Raw genomic sequence first — 19,322 nt, forward strand, 5'->3', positions numbered from 1 at the left:
AGGCTTACTTCCCCTCCCCTTGCTTTCTGGCAGCTTGCGTCTATGGTACCACGGAATGTGGACCCTCAAAAAAGACGTGGATGAAGCCTTTTGCCTGCGAGCTACACCTATACGGAGCGCCAGCCCCTCCAAGTGACTCTGAATCTTCGGCTCCACTCGGCTCTTCTTCGGCTGAGTTCGGTCGACGCTTGCCTTCTCAGGCTCGGCTCTCTTCGGCTTTCTGAGCGCACTCTCGTCCTGGCCTCGGCTCCTCTTCGGCTGCGTTCGACCCACGACCGCCTCAGTCTCGGCTCTCCTCGGCTACATTCGGCTGGCTTTCGTCCTCTCGGACTCGGCTCTCTTCAGTTGAGTTCGGCCTACTCTCGTCTCTGAGTCGGCTGCCCTTCACTCTCGTCTCTGAGTCGGCTCCCTTCGTCTGCGTTCGGCTGCGACCCGGAAGAACTTCGATGGAGCCGGAGCTGCCGGCTCGACGGACGGCTATGGCGCCACTGTTGGAGTACGAGCGGCAGCTGGTGCTGGAACTGCTCGACACTGACGGGCTGGTAGTGTGCGCGCGCGGGCTCGGCGCGGACCGGCTCCTCTACCACTTTCTCCGGCTGCACTGCCACCCAGCCTGCCTGGTGCTGGTGCTCAACACGCAGCCGGCCGAGGAGGTGCGGCCGCGCCGGCACGGGAGTGAGGGAGTGTTGGGGGACTCCTGAGCGGATGCGAGGCCTCTGACAGGGATGGAGGGGCTCTGAGGGGGATTCAGGCCCCTGACACTACGCAGTGACACAGAGAAGGATGTCAGGGGTCCCCAGGGGGATGCAGGTGCCTCACACTGCGCGGACACAGACGTATGGGAGGGGTCGCGAGGAGGATACCGGTCGCTCACACTGTGCGGGGACACTGAGAAGAATTGGAGGGGCCCGGAGAAGGCTGCAGGTCCCTGGCAGGAGTTAAAGAACACTAAGAGGAATGCAAGTCCCTGACACTGTGCGGGGACTCTGGGAGGACAGGGAGGGGTCCCGAGAAGGATGCAAGTCTTTGACCAGAGTTCAAAAACATTAAGAGAAATGGGAGGGGTCCCCGGGGGATGCAGGTCCCTGACACTGTGCAGGCACAATGAGACTGATGGAAGGGTTCCCGAGAAGGATGCAATTCCCTGACAGCACTAAGAGGGATGGGAGGGGTCCCCAGAAGGATGCAGGTCCCTGACATGGGTGCAAGGGCATTGAAAGGTGAAGGGGCTCTGAGTGGTAGGAGAGGATCAGAGATCCCTGCAAGGGAAAGGGAAGATGTCGAAAGCAGGATCTGCATAGGAATAACGGGAGAGTCCTGAAGTTGGCCATTAAGGGAGTTTCTGGGGGCAGAAGGATGGTCCCTGAAAAGGAACAGTGGTGAAGATGGAAGGGTCTCTGAGGGTGATGGGGAGACATGAAAGGAGATGGTGAGGCTGGAAAACCCCAATAGGGAAAAGAAGGGACCAGGAAATAGGGCATTCACTAAGGCTGTGTTAAGAGGGCCATCGGGTCAGAAAGGGATTGGATCTGGAAGCTGAGGATGTTAGCAAAGGTTAACGACAGTTAAGGAGAATAAAGAACACTGAGAAAGATGGAAAGGCGCAACACTTGGGGCTGGGGGATGTTGAGAGGGGACACAGCTTGGTCTGACAAGTCTGATGATCCCCTAGATAGATCAGGTGGCCAGGACAAAAATGTCAGCTGAGAAGAGTGAGCACAGTCTCTTTGAGGCAGGGACCCTGTTTGATTCATCTAGGTATCCCCAGTACTTGGCATAGGGGCCTAAGGCAACACATAGTGCCTAGTAAAAGTGGTTTTAAACTGGGGATGTAAATAAACCAAGCCAAGGGATCCAGTGACATGAAGTCCCTCTAGGATGGATCAGCACAGAACTGATAATCTAAAACATTGTCTGGGAAAAGGATTCCCTTGTTATCTTCTCATAGAATGCGCTTGGCTACAAACCTGGCTTTGATGGGAAGTATTTTTTAGGTAGCAGAAATCTTTTACTCCACGCTTTTAAAAGTTTGAGGTTTTGTGTGTGTGTGCATATGTTATTGTAGTTGAGTGCTGATAATGACTGAAGTTCAATTATTCCTTAGTGTAAACCCCAAAACAAGAAAAACCTCATTAAATGTAGACTGTTTGGTTGAAGTTACTATAAAGAAGTAACTTAGTTTGTATATTCATTATTAAGTTCATTATCTCAGAGAAAGACAGCACATTATTTTAAATATCTGCAACCTAATAAAAACTGCCCTGTATTAGGTTGCCTACTAATCAAGTTTGATTTGATTTAGGAGTATTTTATCAATCAGCTGAAGATAGAAGGAGTTGAACACCTCCCTCGCCGTGTAACAAATGAAATCACAAGCAACAGTCGCTATGAAGTTTACACACAAGGTGGTGTTATATTTGCAACAAGTAGGATACTTGTGGTTGACTTCTTGACTGATAGGATACCTTCAGATTTAATTACTGGTAAGAATTTGGATTCTTATTTGTATATGAATTTGTACTTTCTTTTTTTTAAAGTACAATTTCTATTTTATTTTTCTCCAGAGAATAGTCTGTCTTCAATCTGGAAGGACTCAACTCCCTACATGGGCTTTGGTGGGGGTCGTGGAGCAGCACCCGCAGGTCTAAATCGGGGTGGGGTGTTTGGTTCTTGCAGGCTTCACAAGATCGATTCCTGACTACTTTGTTGTGAATTGCACAACTCACACAGTAATGTAGCTTCACGTACAGCTTGGGAAGCACATAAGCGTCGAAGACGCTCTCTTCAGAAATATCCCTGACTGCCGCAGCCTCCACTATGTTTCGAATGACAGATTTCTTAATGGCCTTGTCCTTGGGCACGCCTCAGGCACAGTTCATGCATCGAGTAGGCTGTACATGGCCGCAGCCCATTTTGGCACGACCATTGTTCCTTCTTTTCTTTGTCATCTTGGAGGCACAGACCGGAGAGAGCAATTTGTACATTTTTATTTTTGTCTGTCCCCTCTGCTAAACGCTCTGTTAGAACCTTCTAGTGGGCACTACTGGAACCTTTTGCTCAACATTGTACTTCCAGCTTTCAGCCTGATACCTGACACATTGTAGATGCTCAATAACTATCTGTGACCTGAATAGGTAACTAAATGTAAGATTAACTTTTCCTTGTTTTCTAAGCTCTTATTCAGTAAATACTTGCAATTCATTAGCATTTGCTTTTAGAACGTAATCAGATTTGAAATGTTTATAAATAATATTTGTGTATTTCGTAAAATATTTAGTTTTCCTCTTTAAGATTTTTTTGGCATTATTGGAAATTAAATCAAGTAGTTACCTGCTTATTTCGAGGAAAAAGTTTTTTAGCTAGAATTAAATAGAAAAGAAATTCATTTTCATTATCCTTTCCAAAACCTTTTCTGATGTCCCCAAAGCTAATGTAGGGGCTGTGCCTCTGTGCCCTCATATTACTCTGTATTTCTCCCCACTCATAGTGCTCACAATACTACATTGTATTTGTGTGTTTGTCTGTCTATCACTCACAAGATAAGCTTAAGCACAAGGAACAAGTTGTTTATCCCAGGGTAAGTAACTGGCACATGGTAGGTACTAAAGACATATTTGTTGGGTAAATGATGGACGTATATAGTACTGTGATCATTGGTGAACTTCTGGAGGCGAGAGACTCTGAAATTCATAAACTTACTTCCCACCATATCTGTCATATTACCCTGAACCTAGATGACCCTCAAGAAAAATTTGATAAATGTGTGAATGAATGCTTCAGTGGTAAACCGATTGAAGAAGTTTGGTTACTCTTTTATAACTTTTATAATTGTTATAAACAGTATCATAGGCTCACCTGATTTTGAATGCTAACACCCTGCTTACGAAGCAAGCTTCTTAACTTTCATTCACCCCAGTTTTCTCATTAAGAAAACTGTTTCCTAAAGTTATTGTAAGGATTAAGTTAATAAAATAATTGCTTAGTCTAGTGCCTGGTACACAACAAACTCTTAGTAATTGATACCAAATAAAATTGGCCTTTTATAACCAGAAATCTTGATACACCAGTCTTTTACCGTTTGTTGCTTTCTTATAAGCTGGTTTTACTTTATTTTTTAAATTGATTAAAAAAAATTTTGTGTTGTGTTTGAAACTACCACTAGGTGTCAGTAATACTCTGTGACTTTCAGTTACAGTGCAACCTAATCAGGCAGAGAGCAATGTGAATCTATGCAATGTTGAAGTCTGGCTTATATGTAGCTCCTAATGAAAAATGCCAGATTTCCTCTTCCTTTCTGATCAAAGCCCAACCAATAATGAAGCTGAAGCTGTTACTGATGCTTGGCTGAGTGGAATGTAAATGAATGCCAAAAATGACTTCTTTCTAGTTCTTTCATTCCCTGGAATCATCCCCCAGGACTGACCAAAGGGCAGTCCATGAAGTGCAGGTGACCCTCTGGAAAGGCTGAATCCCCCAGCCCCAGCTTCTTCACCTGTCACTACCCATTAGTCCCACCACACCCCACCCTGGGAGTCCCTACTAACCGGAACTCCTAACACGTGGGAGAACTGTGTAAATACCTGCTGAGATTGTACTTGGAAAAGAACAGGACAGGAGGATGCTTTCATTACCAGAATGACCGTGACATCTCCAGACGGAACTAGGAACACACTTTCTGGGGAATATATATGTGTTTTTCGGTTACACTTTAGATTTGTGTTCCCAGTGCTGTGCCCCCACCTTACGTTCATTCAACAAATGTTTAACTCACTGAGGGTCCCTTGCGTGGCAGGAAGGGTGCTGAAGATAGACGGATGAATGGGACAGTATGGTGACCTGGTGAGTTAGACTGCTTCTGGGTTTGAGTTCTCTTCATCTCGCACCAGCTGTGTATTTTTAGGCAAGTTTCTTAATGTCTCTATGCCTCAGCTTATTCACCCGCACATTGGTGATAAACATAGTACCTTCCTCCTAGGACTGTCAGGGTGAAATGAAATGCCGTATGTAAAATACTTGGTATCATGGCACATAGTCAGCATTCTATGATCTCTATGATCTCTGCCTGGTGGTGTTACGATGTTCCTGTTCTCGGGCAGTTTAGTGGAGGAGACAGATAAGTAAAGAAGTAATTATAGTACAGTATGAGATACAAAATGTTACAGGAACAAAAAAATCTACAGTAGGCTTTTGTGGGACCAAAACTCCTTCCAAAAACCCAACCTGCTTCTATTATTTTTATTTTTATTTTTCGAAAAAGTGTGTCTTGAGTTGGTGTGACTAAATAGAATACCATGATTTTACATGTGATTTGGAACCTTCAGCCTCCCTCTTACTTGCTGGATTACCTTGGTCAAGTTGCTTCCCTTCCTTGGTCTCGTCATGATACCTACTGCATGGAATTATCATGAGAATTAAATGAAATAAAAATCTATAGAAACACCTAACCCAGTTACCTGGGATGTAGTATTAGTTCTCTTCTTCCTCCTGGGTTCCAACCAAAATGAAGACAACTTTTTGGAGCACAACATTTTCTTAAATTGAGTTGCTCCTTTTCTTTAGAAGTTCATTTTTATTATTCTTGACTTTATGTAATATTTCACTCCAGGCTAACAAAATGTGGCCTCTTAGAGTCTTTGGGAAAGCCCACCCACTAGGTACAGAATCTCTTCTGAGTAGTAAATTAGTTATGTACATGTATTGGGGGGTTATTGAAAATCCTTTGTCTATAAATTCCTAAATAACACTATTAATTTTTACCATATTTGAAAGATAATTAGCTGAGCTAGAGTAAATTTTAGCTCCGTCTACCTCTATCCAAAACTTAAACATTAAAATAGTAAAATCTGAGTTTATTGAACTCTTAGAAGGGTCGTAAATCACTGTTAGTATCATTGTCCAGACCCTTCCAGACAGGAGAACTGGATCAAAAGCATGCAAGCACATAATCCCAAATATATGTAAGGTTACCAACTTGATTTAGGTCTAAAAGACAGACTCATCATGGAGTAACTGAGGTTTTGATCTAGAAAGGATGTCTGTATGCCTTTATGTCATCTCATGTTTCTCCCTAACTTAGCACTAATCACTGCATCAGATGACACAATATGTGTGAAAGATCTGGGTCAGTAGTCTCATTTCGTAAACAATGAAGCATGTATAATTGTTCTTATTTTTGAGATTCAGAGGTGTTATCATCACACACACACCCCCGAGACACGTTAAGTATGTCGATTGAAGGCTTTTGTTTTAAATGGACCAGTTGACCTCTGAATTGACTATCTTCTGATTCTGAAAATTGAATTCATCTAATAGGTGATATAGATGTTGTCCAGACTTCTAAACTGCGGCTATTTTGTATAGTCCACATCTGATTCATATATTTTTTTTAAAAAATTCCTGACTTACTTTGCTTTCAGAAATTCTTCCCCTAACATGCCAGAAACACCCCACCCCAGGGCCTGCACCCTCATTGTCCCCTCAGCCTGGCAGTCTGGAACTCTCTTGGCCCAGATGGTCACAAGGCTCCATCCAGCCTTTATTCGGGTATCACATTGGTGAAACCACCCCTCATACATACTCCCTCTCCTCCTTCTCTCATTTTTTCTTGTCAGCACTTGTAACATACTAAATATTTTACTTATTTATACTGTTTATAGTCAATTCCTTGAGGACAGGGATTTATGTCTGTTCTGTGCGTGGCTATATGCCCAGTCTAGAATGGTGCTTGTTCATTCTCATGTAGGTCCTTAAGAAAAATGTGATGAATGAATGGAAATGAGCATAAAAATTACCTACTCGTTCTGTAATTTAAATTACGTTTCTCCCTCTCAGGCATCTTGGTGTATAGAGCCCACAGAATAATCGAGTCTTGTCAAGAAGCATTCATCTTGCGCCTCTTTCGCCAGAAAAACAAACGTGGTTTTATTAAAGCTTTCACAGACAATGCTGTTGCCTTTGATACTGGTTTTTGTCATGTGGAAAGAGTGATGAGAAATCTTTTTGTGAGGAAACTGTATCTGTGGCCAAGGTAAAGAACATTGTGTGACAAATAATGATGACGTTATTTGTCATCTTTTTTTGTGAGACCTACTGTAACTTAGTTGCACTTTGATGTAATGTAATGTAAAATTCATTGTAATCTTGTTTGATAGAACCTAGTCAGGTTTGTAACAAACATATCCAGCTATAAATATGTATGCACCAAGTTTGTGATTTTATTTAAGTCGCGAGCAATTTGACGATTACTTTTCTGCTGCTCTATCAAATCCATCCAAGACAGCCACTTTATTCTTTCTTATATATTTAGTGAAACTCCCAGGGATCTAGAGACCCACATATACAACAGCTTTAGGTGTGCTGCAGATTTATTGGCTAAGAGTACCACTTCTGCTTTGAAAATTACTCAACGGGGAAATAAAGCACAAAGATTTTGAAGAAGTTTTGTTAATTTCTAGGAATAACATTAAGGTGTCAGTTTTCAAACATTTTTGCAACCTATGCTACCATGTATTTTGGTTATATGTTATTTTAAGAGTAGTTGTACACCGGGTGCAGTGGCTCACACCTGTAGTCCCAGCACTTTGGGAGGCCAAGGCAGGCAGATCACCTGAGGTCAGGAGTTCGAGACCAGCCTGGTCAACATGGTGAAACCCCGTCTCTACTAAAAATACAAAAATTAGCTGGGCGCGTTGGCGCATGCCTATAATCCCAGCTACTTAGGGAGGCTGAGGCAGGAAAATCACTTGAACCCAGGAGGCAGAGGTTGCAGTGAGCCGAGATTGCGCCATTGCATTCCAGGCTAGGCAACGAACGAAACTCTGTCTCAAAAACAAAACAAACAAGCAGAAAAAGGGTAGTTATAGTATTTTTTACTTTCTTGATTATACCTTTGTTTTGGGAGTCAACAAACTCTTCCTGTAAATGGCCAGGTAGTAAATGTTTTGGGCTTTGCAGGCCATATAGACTGTCACAATTACTCAACTCTGTTATTGCCCAAAACCAAGTATAGACTGCTTACATAAGTAATGGGTGTGACTGCATTCAAATGAGACTTTAAAAACAGGTACAGGATTTGGCCCAGACCGTAGTTTGCTGACCCTTGCCTTATCTGAATAATATAATACTTCTATTCATTGAGGTTCAAAGTGTTTTTGAAAACGTTGTTGTTTTGCTTTTCATTTGTTTGTTATTTTGCTTTTCGTGTTGTTTGTAGCATTTATAAAAATGGAGTGTTAAACCAAGACCAGAAATATATAGCTGCTGAAACTGTAGAAAATTGTTGAAAAATATTTGTCTCTTTAGGTTCCATGTAGCAGTAAACTCATTTTTAGAACAGCACAAACCCGAAGTTGTAGAAATCCATGTTTCTATGACACCTGCCATGCTTGCTATACAGACTGCTATACTGGACATTTTAAATGCGTGTCTAAAGGAACTAAAATGCCATAACCCATCGCTTGAAGTGGAAGATTTATCTTTAGAAAATGCTATTGGAAAGCCTTTTGACAAGGTACTGTTTTTCCTTTTAAGCACAGTTTATTATGTTGTAATTTTAAAGAATGCAAGTTATTTTAATATTTGCAATGTTGTTAATAGGAATTTGCTGTTGTTTAAGAATAAGATTGGAGGTCATTTAAAACATAGGTTATTTGGTTTACTGGAAAGTAATAATTTATAGTAAAATAGGAGTGGCATATAAGCATCACTCTGACTTTTGCAGTTATATAGTAATTATCTCTTATTATAACTATAATCAAGAAGAAAATAAATAACTTTTTTACTTTGAAGTGACAACATTTGGATATCTACAGGTAGAAGAGTTTTACATAAGAATGCTCCATAATTGTACATGAATTTATGATCTCTTACGGAATAAAAAATAATTTGGATGAGTTTTCATTACTGAGGAGTGTGAAACTTGCTCTGTCTTAAAATTACGTTCTGAATTGAGGAAATGGTAAGACATCAGTTCCAGGAATTTTTATTCTAACTAATTTTTCTATTATAGATTAATATTGCAGATATATAAATGTCTACTTTTTCATTATAGATTAATATTATTACAAATACATAAATGTCTAGTATTGAACTGGAGATCTAGAAAATGCTGACCTTTTAGAAATTCTTGGCAGCTTTTTTGTCATATTCTGGTAGAAAAAGTTCCTGTCTTTTAAACTGTGAATCGATCTCTCTGTCACTGGAAATAATGCATGGCGATTATAAAAAAGGAAAAATTTAACTTCTTATTTCTCTGATTCTTCAAAAAAGTCAGTTGACTATGAAATATTGATACATAAAACTAATTTTATATATTCTGTTTTCCTCTATGCTTAAAGTTTTTTATAATTTAGTCCTTGGTGATTTTTTTTAAATCCCACACAATCTTTTAATAGAATGTATATAGCCCTAGAAAAATAAAATTGTAGCCTAACATGTTTCACACTAAATTTCTGTTGATTATCCCCCTGGTTAGTAACAGTCACTTCATTGTTTTAGATATTCTTTTAGTAACCATATCTAAATATAGATATCACATGTGTCTTGTTAAAATATTTAAAGTTTTGTAGATAATTTTACAAAAGAGGCATGTAGTTAAATATCCCAGTTTGTTCAGGACAGTCCCAGTATCTACCTGTTGTCCTGGAGTGATTATAAAGAGTGTATCATTTCTTTTTCCACAAGTGTCCTGGTTTAGACAATAAACTATATGGTCATCCAGATACTACTCCTGCTCATTATTAAATTTGTTAGATAAGATTCCATGCAATGGTACTGCTTTTATATCAGGCTACAAATCTCTGATAAGAAAATCGGATAATTCTTATCTAAAAAGTTACAGAATCAGTCTGTGAAGGAAACATACATATACATAGCTGTGGATATGTAGGTATGTACATAGTATATACATAAAGCTGTTCTTTGTTTTAGATAGCATTTTGGAATCTTAAAAAATAATCAGCCGGGCGCGGTGGCTCACGCCTGTAATCCCAGCACTCTGGGATGCCAAGGAGGGCAGATCATGAGGTCAGGAGATGGAGACCATCCTGGCTAACACGGTGAAATCTCGTCTCTACTAAAAATACAAAAAATTAACTGGGCGTGGTGTCAATGCCTGTAGTCCCAGCTACTTGGGAGGGTGAGGCAGAATCGCTTGAACCTGGGAGGTGGAGGTTGCAGTGAGCCGAGATTGTGCCGCTGCACTCCAGCCTGGTGACAGAGCGAGACTTCATCTCAAAATACTACTACTAATAATAATAATCAAACTTAGTCCATTGTTAATTTAACAAATATTTTCCTATCATGAATCCACTTTAGAAAAAACACTAAAGAAATTTTTACATCAACAAATTAAGGTACGTTGTTATTTGATTTGGTAATTGTTATTTAATTTATACATGAGCATCAAACTAAATTTTTCATTTCTTGGTTATACCTTATTTTAAAGGTCAAAAAACTTGATACTCATGTACAAATTAAATAACAATGTACCTTAATTTGTTAGTAAGTCATCGTGCTTGGTTTATGCCCTCTGCTTGGTCCATTTGGATCCCATGTCTTTATCCATCCAGGATAGTCAGAGTCAAACATGGCAGGAATTGAACATATCTGAGCTACATGCTTAGAGTCTGTTCATAAAAACAAATAATTGATTATCTGATGTTTATCAGGTCTTTTCTTTCTTAACAGTAATATATATTTGGATAATGATAGATTGACTCTATCTGATCATAAAGATTCTAGCAGTAAGACATTCTTCTATATTTGGAAATTTAAACATTATTATTAGAATTTTATTAACTGAAATGTTCTAGCCACTTCCTTGAATAATGTTTGGGGTTTTCTATTGTAGTAAAACATATATGACATAAAATTTACCATTTTAACCATTTTTAGTTATACAGGAAACAATCCTTTTGAAAATATGATTTGTATTAAGAATAACTATACTTAACATATTTTAGCAATACCCAATTTTATTCTTGTTTTAGACAATCCGCCACTATCTGGATCCTTTGTGGCACCAGCTTGGAGCCAAGACTAAATCCTTAGTTCAGGATTTGAAGATATTACGAACTTTGCTGCAGTATCTCTCTCAGTATGATTGTGTCACATTTCTTAATCTCCTGGAATCTCTGAGAGCAACGGAAAAAGCTTTTGGTCAGAATTCAGGTGAGAGATTAAAATACTAATAATATTCTAAGAGCTGATTTGAATAAAGTGTTAGGTTTTAGGGGGAATCAGGTGTGAAAAGTGCTATATTCAACTATATGTTATACTGAGATTTCAAATTATGTTTTATGTTCATAGCACAAAGATGTAGGTTTTATTGATAGCTAATGTTTCCGCCTACTTAACGTCTGTTCTGTGTAATAATAAATATTCATATCCGTTCCGGGCAATTTTATTTCTAGAAAAGACTGTGTGTAGTACAGGCAGTCCTCAACTTAGAAATAGGTTGTGTTCTGGAAGTTTAGTTGTTAAGAACTTAAAATTCATTTCCCTCAAAGCAAAAGCAAGGGAGTATGGGGTTTCCATCAGCCAGAGTGCCAACAACTGAAGAGCAGAAGAGATTTGTAGGGGAATATACATATACAGCTGGACACCATCTTGTTTTGCTATCACTGCTTTGGCCTCTGCCACTGTTTGACCAGACCAGCGGTTTCCAAAGTGTGGTCTGTGAACCCTGGGGTCAAGATTTAATACAGTTAATAATTTTGATGCTTCTTTAGGGACATTCTTAAGTGATGAACTGCAGAAGCATGACAGTAAAGAATGCATTGAATGCCAGTACACTTTCATGGCACTGCCTTGGTTCGTGCTACGGCACCAGCAGTATTACCCAGCATTGCTTTTACACCATCACTGGAAATGTCAACACAGTGAAAAAAGTCAAATAATGTCATAGTATTGTTATGAGAAAAGTTTTGACATCACACAGCCCTGAGAACATCTTGGGGACCCCCGGGAGTTCATGGACCACACCCAGAAAACCACTGGTCTAGCCGAACAGTGAGAGATCACAATAGTGGGAGGAGGTGTGATTGGTAGGAAAACAGGATGGTAGCCGGTTACATATGTAGGTCATGTGACCATCAGAGACTATATTAAATTAACCGTAAATTGATGGCACTTTTTCTTTTAACTTTTCATATTAGGTTGGCTGTTTCTTGACTCCAGCACCTCGATGTTTATAAATGCTCGAGCAAGGGTTTATCATCTTCCAGATGCCAAAATGAGTAAAAAAGGCAAAATATCTGAAAAAATGGAAATTAAAGAAGGGCAAGGTATCTTGTAGGGTTAAGTCTTTAAATGTGTTTTTTATTTCAGTATTTGGTATAGATATTTAAAGCGCAATTTAAAGTCTCCTTTGGCCATGTGAAAAGTGTGTTCCTTGATGAAAAATGTATGTATGTTTGTTATATGTAACATGTAATGTATGTCAAAAGTATATGTGTGAAGTATATGTGTAATGTATGTCGAAGTATACAGCATGACAAGTCTTGAAATCTATTTCCCAGGGGTTGCAAATAACGAATGCCAAATATCGATCAAAAGTATGCTACATAAAGAACTATTTACTGATTTTTTTTTAAACTTCAAAGTAATTATTATTTCTGAGTTAGGGTGAGGTTGGGGCATGGTGGCACACACCTATAATACCAGCCCTTTGGGAGGCTGAGGCAGGAGGATTGCTTGAGCCCAGGAATTCAACACCATCCTGGGCAACAAAGCAAGACTCCATCTCTACAAAAAAAATTTTAAGACCAGGCACAGTGACTCATGTCTATAATTCCAGGACTTTGGGAGGCCGAGGCAGGCAGATCACCTGAGGTCAGGAGTTTGAGACCAGCCCGGCCAACATGGTGAAACCTGGCCTCTTATTAAAAATACCAAAAATCAGCCAGGTGTGGTGGCGGGCACGTGTAATCCCAGCTACTTGGGAGGCCGAGACAGGAGAATCACTTGAACCCAGGAGGCAGAGGTTGCAGTGAGCTGAGATCGCACCACTGCACTCCAACCTGGGCAACAGAGTGAGACTCCGTCTCAAAAAAAAAAAAACTTTGAAAGTAGCCTGGCAAGGTGATGTGCACTTACCATCTCAGGTACCTGAGAGGCTAAGGTGAGCCCAGGAGTTCAGAGTTACACCAAGATACCATCACACCACTGTATTCCAGCCTTGGTGACAGAGTACGACTGTGTCTCAAAACTAATAAATAAAGTCAGGGTAGAATATTTGAATATCCTTTTTAATGTTTAAGCAACATAAATATACTAGAATGAGGCAAATATGGGTTTTATTCCAGCATCTATCTAGTGATATCATAAATATCACTAGGTTTTTAAGGCATGGGATAGGGTTAATGCCTGCTTTCTGCCTAGTTTAAAGGTGTGTTTCAAAACTTAATTGTGGCCAGGCGCAGTGGCTTATGCCTGTAATCCCAGAACTTTGGGAAGCCAAGGCAGGCGGATCACCTGAGGTCAGGAGTTCAAGACTAGCCTGACCAACATGGTGAAACCCTGTCTCTACTGAAAATACAAAATTAGCCAGGAGTGGTGGCACATGCCTGTAATCCCAGCTACTTGGGAGTCTGAGGCAGGAGAATCGCTTGAACCCAGGAGGCGGAGGTTGCAATGAGCCAAGATCACGCCATTGCCTCCAGCCTGGGCAGCAAAAGTGAAACTTCGTCTTAAAAAAAAAAAAATCTTTTTAAAGAAAACATAATTAAATATATTATTGATATGTTTGTGTTGGAATGCTTATAGAAACAAAAAATTTAATTATTGTCTCCTTTTATCCATGTTCAGGATTATGAAAGTCGTGGAGATTTTAGAATAATAAATACTGTCATTCTGTACCAATGCCTTTATTTTGTATAGCTGCTTATATACAGTGTCAACAGAAACAACTAACACAGAATGGTCTCTCATTAGTGACCATGCATGTAACTTTCTACTAAGGCATTTTGAAAGCCATGTTAATGGTTTGAAGTATCTTTCATTTAGTAGATCTTTTTCAGGAAAGCAGAGTCCATCTATCATTATAAAGAAAGCTTAAATAAATGGGCATATGTACTGATGCTTGTGTTATCTGTTGTTTTAAAAGCCTTTGGAAGACTTCATGGGTAAATGTTATCACATAGAATGGGATATTTTTATTTCTCTACAGAAGCAAAAAAGGAACTGGTCCTAGAAAGCAACCCAAAGTGGGAGGCACTGACTGAAGTATTAAAAGAAATTGAGGCAGAAAATAAGGAGAGTGAAGCTCTTGGTGGTCCAGGTAGGAAAAAAGGAGATGAAAACACTTGCTTTCAAAATCTATCAAATGAGTCCTGATTTAATTAGCTCTTTAAAAGTAGTTCAAGACTAGCCTGACCAAAATGGTGAAACCCTGTCTCAATTTGAAAACCCTGCTATTTTATCTATAAAATGTAGACAAATAAATGGCAAATGAACACTGGGATCCTAGTGGCAACCTCATTTCTGTTCATTTGATGTAATTTTCTCCAGGTTGAATCATTGTATATTCATGAAAGCTTTTCATGAAGGCTTTTTCACTAGTTGGGTTCTTAGAACTTCTATTTAAAGATTGAGCTAATCTCTACACATACTCACCAAGCTTTAAATCTGGAATCTCAAAGGAATAAACTAATGGGTCTCCTGTTTTATATCCTCAGCCAAGTGTCTTTCCAAAGAAGCCTCAACTCTTTATTACTTTAATATGTAATGAGCCGATACAAACTGAAGACATTGTCTAAATTGGCAAAGGAGACTCAGACAATTCACAAAAGAGGAAAAATCCATTTGGAATTAATTTAGGCATATATAAGACCCTCTGAAAAAAATATATTAATTAAAAAGAACTTCTTTAAAGCCACCATTATACCACAGTTGTACTTTCATAAGATTGAGTAGTCCGGCTTCAACTTTACTGAAAAGATCTAAGTAATCTTGCCAGAGAGGAGAAAGCATTTGATCAATACCTAAGACCCTTTTTAAATAGTTTGTAAATTGTGGATCTTTAATACCAACGGGTAAGATGTCTTCCCTTCAGGTGAAGGAATAAGGGGACACAGGGAAACTAGGAGGACAAGTGAGGTAATAGTAACATAATGTTGTTTTCTATTTTCAGGTCAAGTACTGATATGTGCAAGTGATGACCGAACATGTTCCCAGCTGAGAGACTATATCACTCTTGGAGCGGAGGCCTTCTTATTGAGGCTCTACAGGAAAACCTTTGAGAAGGATAGCAAAGCTGAAGAAGTCTGGATGAAATTTAGGAAGGAAGACAGTTCCAAGAGAATTAGGAAATCTCACAAAAGACCCAAAGACCCCCAAAACAAAGAACGGGCTTCTGCCAAAGAAAGGACCCTCAAAAAAAAAAAGCGGAAGTTGACCTTAACTCAAATGGTAGGAAAACCTGAGGAACTGCGAGAGGAAGGAGATGTCGAGGAAGGATATTGTCGAGAAATAAGCAGTAGCCCAGAAAGCTGCCTGGAAGAAATTAAGCATGAAGAATTTGATGTAAATTTGTCATCGGATGCTGCTTATGGAATCCTGAAAGAACCCCTCACTATCATCCATCCGCTTCTGGGCTGTAGCGACCCCTATGCTCTGACAAGGGTACTCCATGAAGTGGAACCAAGATACGTGGTTCTTTATGACGCAGAGCTAACCTTTGTTCGGCAGCTTGAAATTTACAGGGCAAGTAGGCCTGGGAAACCTCTGAGGCAAGTTATAAAGAATCAAAGCTTTCAGTTGCACAGTTCTTTAGGATTTAACCCAGAAACTATACCAGTTGCATGTTAGTTTTCTTTAATATCCGTTACGATGCTGCTTATGTTTATGAAACCTTATTTTGCTTCCTGATGAATCTGGGAAGCTGGATAGGAAGGATGTCAAGTGTCATAGCAGGACAACAAACCAAGGGGACTGCTCACGTTCTCATTACGTGCTGCTGCTGTCCTTTATTCTTTGGGCATTGATTTGCAGCATATGGGGTGCTGTATCTGAAAAAGTCTAAGAAATGCATAATATTCTAATTTCTACCAAAAATTAATATAACTGTGACTTGGCTAAGTAATTTTAATCTTCTAAAATGTCTTTCCTATAAATTTTAAGAAATGACTCTAAATTACATCCACATAAAACTGAAGTGTTGGGGGAATTACTGTACCAGGTTTACTTGAGTTTCAAGAAATATCAGATAAAACATCTACAGAAATATCAGATGAGAAAATGATGCCTCCCAAAGAAGATAGTGTTCTGGCTTTCCAATTATCTGAGGGGAAATAAACAGCAAAATTAATATCCTGAACTCAGTCTGAACCAAAAACGGAGCCAAAAGAAACCTTCCCCTAGCATTTTAACTAACACAGCCTTTCAGAGTAGAGATGAATGGAGGAGCTGGATCAGAAATAATGCAGGATGAAGAGATTAGATGAGGCTGGTAAAATAATTATAGGCTGGTAAATTTTTTGTACTTTGCTGCTGATCAACTTTGTAGATAGCTTATGTACACCAAGCTTCTTTCTTGCCTGAGAACAGATTAGTGTGATATTTGGGAGCAAATTGTTAGAATCAGAAGGGACCTGGGAGTGCAACCACTTACTCTGTCAACGGGAAACTGAGGCCCAGAAATGGTGACTTGGCCTTGGCCACATGACACATCCGTGGGAGAACTGAGTCTCTGGACTCATTACCCAATGATCTCTGTTTACACTTCAAAGAATTATCATCTAGGAAGATAACAGCTAAAAGAAAAACCAAGGCTCAAAAAGGAAAATAGCTTTGACTGAAGGTGAACCTAAGGGACAGAGGAGGTGCTTAATTCAGCTCTCTGGCTCAACAAACAAGATGGAAAAGCAGGACTTTTCTCTTTTTTTTCTTTTTTCCTTTTTTTTTTTTTTTTTTTGAGACAGAGTTTTGCCCAGATGCCCAGACTGGAGTGCAGTGTTGCAATCACGGCTCGCTGCAGCCTCAACACCTCCCCCTTTCCCTGACTCACCTGATCCTCCCACATCAGCCCCAGGTGGCTCGGACTACAGGCATGTGCCACCATGCTCAACTCATTCTTTTTTTTTTTTTTTTTTCTGTAGAGATGGGGTCTCACTATATTACCCAGGCTGATCTTCTGGGCTCAAGTGATCCTCCCACCTCAGCCTCCCAAAGTGCTGGGATTACAGGTGTGAGCCACCGTGCCCAGCCTAAAAAGCAGGCCTTTTCTAAGAGAAAGTAGATCAAATTATTCTTTGAGATGCCTGATATAATCCATATGTCTTCTATGCCCGTGTATTTATGTAAAATGTGTGGCCGCTGTGTTCTCTTAAGACATGAATAAAAAAAAAAACATTCATAGGCTGGTTTTCATAACTTTCATAACATACTACCCAACTTTTTCAATGATTGTTTGGCAGAGGTGCCAAGGAAGAATTGGAGAAGCCTCTAAAATTTGTGTTTTTTTAATTTGTTTATAGTTATGAGAAAAGAACTATTCTATCCCTCTAGTTATATTTCAATGTTTACCTAAACTCTTTTCTTCCTTTTGGCAAAAGAAAATTTAAAAAGCCCTGTGTGGTAACAAGACCTTTAACAGGTGGGGTTTAGGCAGCTTAATTTGAGCTAGTGTGTGATAAATGAAACCGTTGATTCTTAGTCAAATATTTATTATTTGAACACTCTAGGCTGCTGATTTCAAATGTTCTGCTGTTCCTTTCAGGGATTAAAAATGCTGTTTTTCCAATCTAAAAGTTCTGTCTTAACATGCAGGGTTTACTTTCTTATATACGGAGGTTCAACTGAGGAACAACGCTATCTCACTGCTTTGCGGAAAGAAAAGGAAGCTTTTGAAAAACTCATAAGGTAATACATAGAAAATCAGTATGAAAGCCCCAACTACACTGGAAACCTTTCACGGTCTGGAGGCTTCTCTGGATGGGGGAGTATCAGATAGCCCTGCTCAGGAAGGATGGGGCAAGGAAGAAGTTGGAGAGGATCACATTGAGATAAACGTGTAGTCTGAATTGTCCTCCAGTGTAGACCTCGGCACATACTTCCTTTTTCTCTTCCCCCCTCTTCCTTTATCTCCAGTTGCTTTTCAGTGGTTTGTTTAATAGAATATTAGAAATGTAACAAAGACAACTGCTTTTCTGTTTATGAAGCAGTATGACAAAACACCAGAAATATAGCGAAAATACTGCTTTTCTAAGAAATATGTTGGTAAATCTCCCTCCTCCCTGCCTTATGCACAAGATTCTCCCCTCCTTTGAATGATTTTTTTTTCCTTGTAAAATTTCCATTGTCTGTGGGTGGGTGACTGCCTTACCATTTATTGGGAAATGCTTTTACAGCACAGCCAGTTAGGATCACCAATAGAATCACTCTGGGAAAATATTTCTTAGGAAGTGTGTTGTTTGTCTGGACATACACATGTGTGTGTTTTTAAGAATGAGTATCTGGTACTATTCCAAATCCAAGTAGAAAATGCCTTTCCATTTTACAAAAGGAAAATGTTGAAATACTCACAAACTGGATGGCTACTTCTTGCCCTGAAGGCATTCGAGAAATCTGATAACCACCCACCAGGGGTATTGTCAAGGAGATTGCAGCCTGGTGTGGGAAGATGGGCCAGGTGATCTCTAAGGGCCTCAGAAGCCAGGGTAAGGGCTGGATGGGGCATCACGGAGCTGAGCCAGAGAAAGTTAGACCAGCAGAGACCATGGCCTGGACGGAGTGGGCTGGGCCAGACCAATCTTCCAAACCTCAGACATTGGCAATGGAGGGCAGAAATTATTTTTAGCAGTAGTCAACCTGCCAGGACCCTAGGCCAGATTTCCAAATGGATAACCATTCTACAGTCGTGTCTGTGGGTTTTCCGTGTACGTGCAAAATATACATATAACCCGGATAGTCCAGGAGAAGAATTCTTGGAAATCGGAGTATTTGCTGAATCAGTGGCATGGAGCCCCACGATGGGGGTCAACATGGTGCATGGGCAGTCCCCTCTTTTCCCTTCACATCCTTTCTATTGGTGGTATGCCTTGGCCATGGATTCATCCAGCTACTAGTCATACAAGTATTGCTCAGTCCTCTCAGCCTGTGAAAATATGTTTTCTACCAATGTGCTTTATGGTATTGTTTATGTTGTATATGTGGGTGTATATATTTTTCAAAAACACAGTTCAGAAATCATGTTATAACAGACCAAGCATTATACCAGCTGCCTCTTCTTGTTCCAGGCTCTGTGCTCTTCTCTGTCTTACTCTTTGTCTTCTAGACCTTCACGCCACAAGGCTCAAATAGTAAACAGATATTTATTAAGCATC

General features: G+C 39.9%; 1 protein-coding gene and 1 pseudogene across 2 annotated transcripts in view; one reads left to right on the plus strand and one right to left on the minus strand.

The window, feature by feature from the left end:
* The first annotated feature begins 441 nt into the window (after positions 1-441).
* The window catches only part of ERCC4 (ERCC excision repair 4, endonuclease catalytic subunit), a 29,236-nt gene continuing 10,355 nt past the window's right edge, over positions 442-19,322 (plus strand). Inside the window, exons 1-9 of one of the 2 annotated variants that reach the window (XM_005591287.4) lie at positions 442-653; positions 2,303-2,483; positions 6,832-7,027; positions 8,302-8,509; positions 10,989-11,169; positions 12,156-12,284; positions 14,168-14,278; positions 15,131-15,728; positions 17,767-17,859. In XM_005591287.4, the coding sequence (XP_005591344.3) occupies positions 447-653; positions 2,303-2,483; positions 6,832-7,027; positions 8,302-8,509; positions 10,989-11,169; positions 12,156-12,284; positions 14,168-14,278; positions 15,131-15,728; positions 17,767-17,859 (1,904 nt within the window). In that variant the 5' untranslated portion in view covers positions 442-446. Of the gene's footprint in view, positions 654-2,302; positions 2,484-6,831; positions 7,028-8,301; positions 8,510-8,810; positions 8,957-10,988; positions 11,170-12,155; positions 12,285-14,167; positions 14,279-15,130; positions 15,729-17,766; positions 17,860-19,322 lie in introns of those variants that run through there. The other variant, XM_074028247.1, reaches the window with a different exon arrangement.
* Positions 2,490-2,948, minus strand: LOC107128360 (small ribosomal subunit protein eS26 pseudogene; annotated as a pseudogene).

The sequence above is a fragment of the Macaca fascicularis genome, chromosome 20, assembly GCF_037993035.2.
Source record: "Macaca fascicularis isolate 582-1 chromosome 20, T2T-MFA8v1.1".
Taxonomy (NCBI): Eukaryota; Metazoa; Chordata; class Mammalia; order Primates; family Cercopithecidae; genus Macaca; species Macaca fascicularis.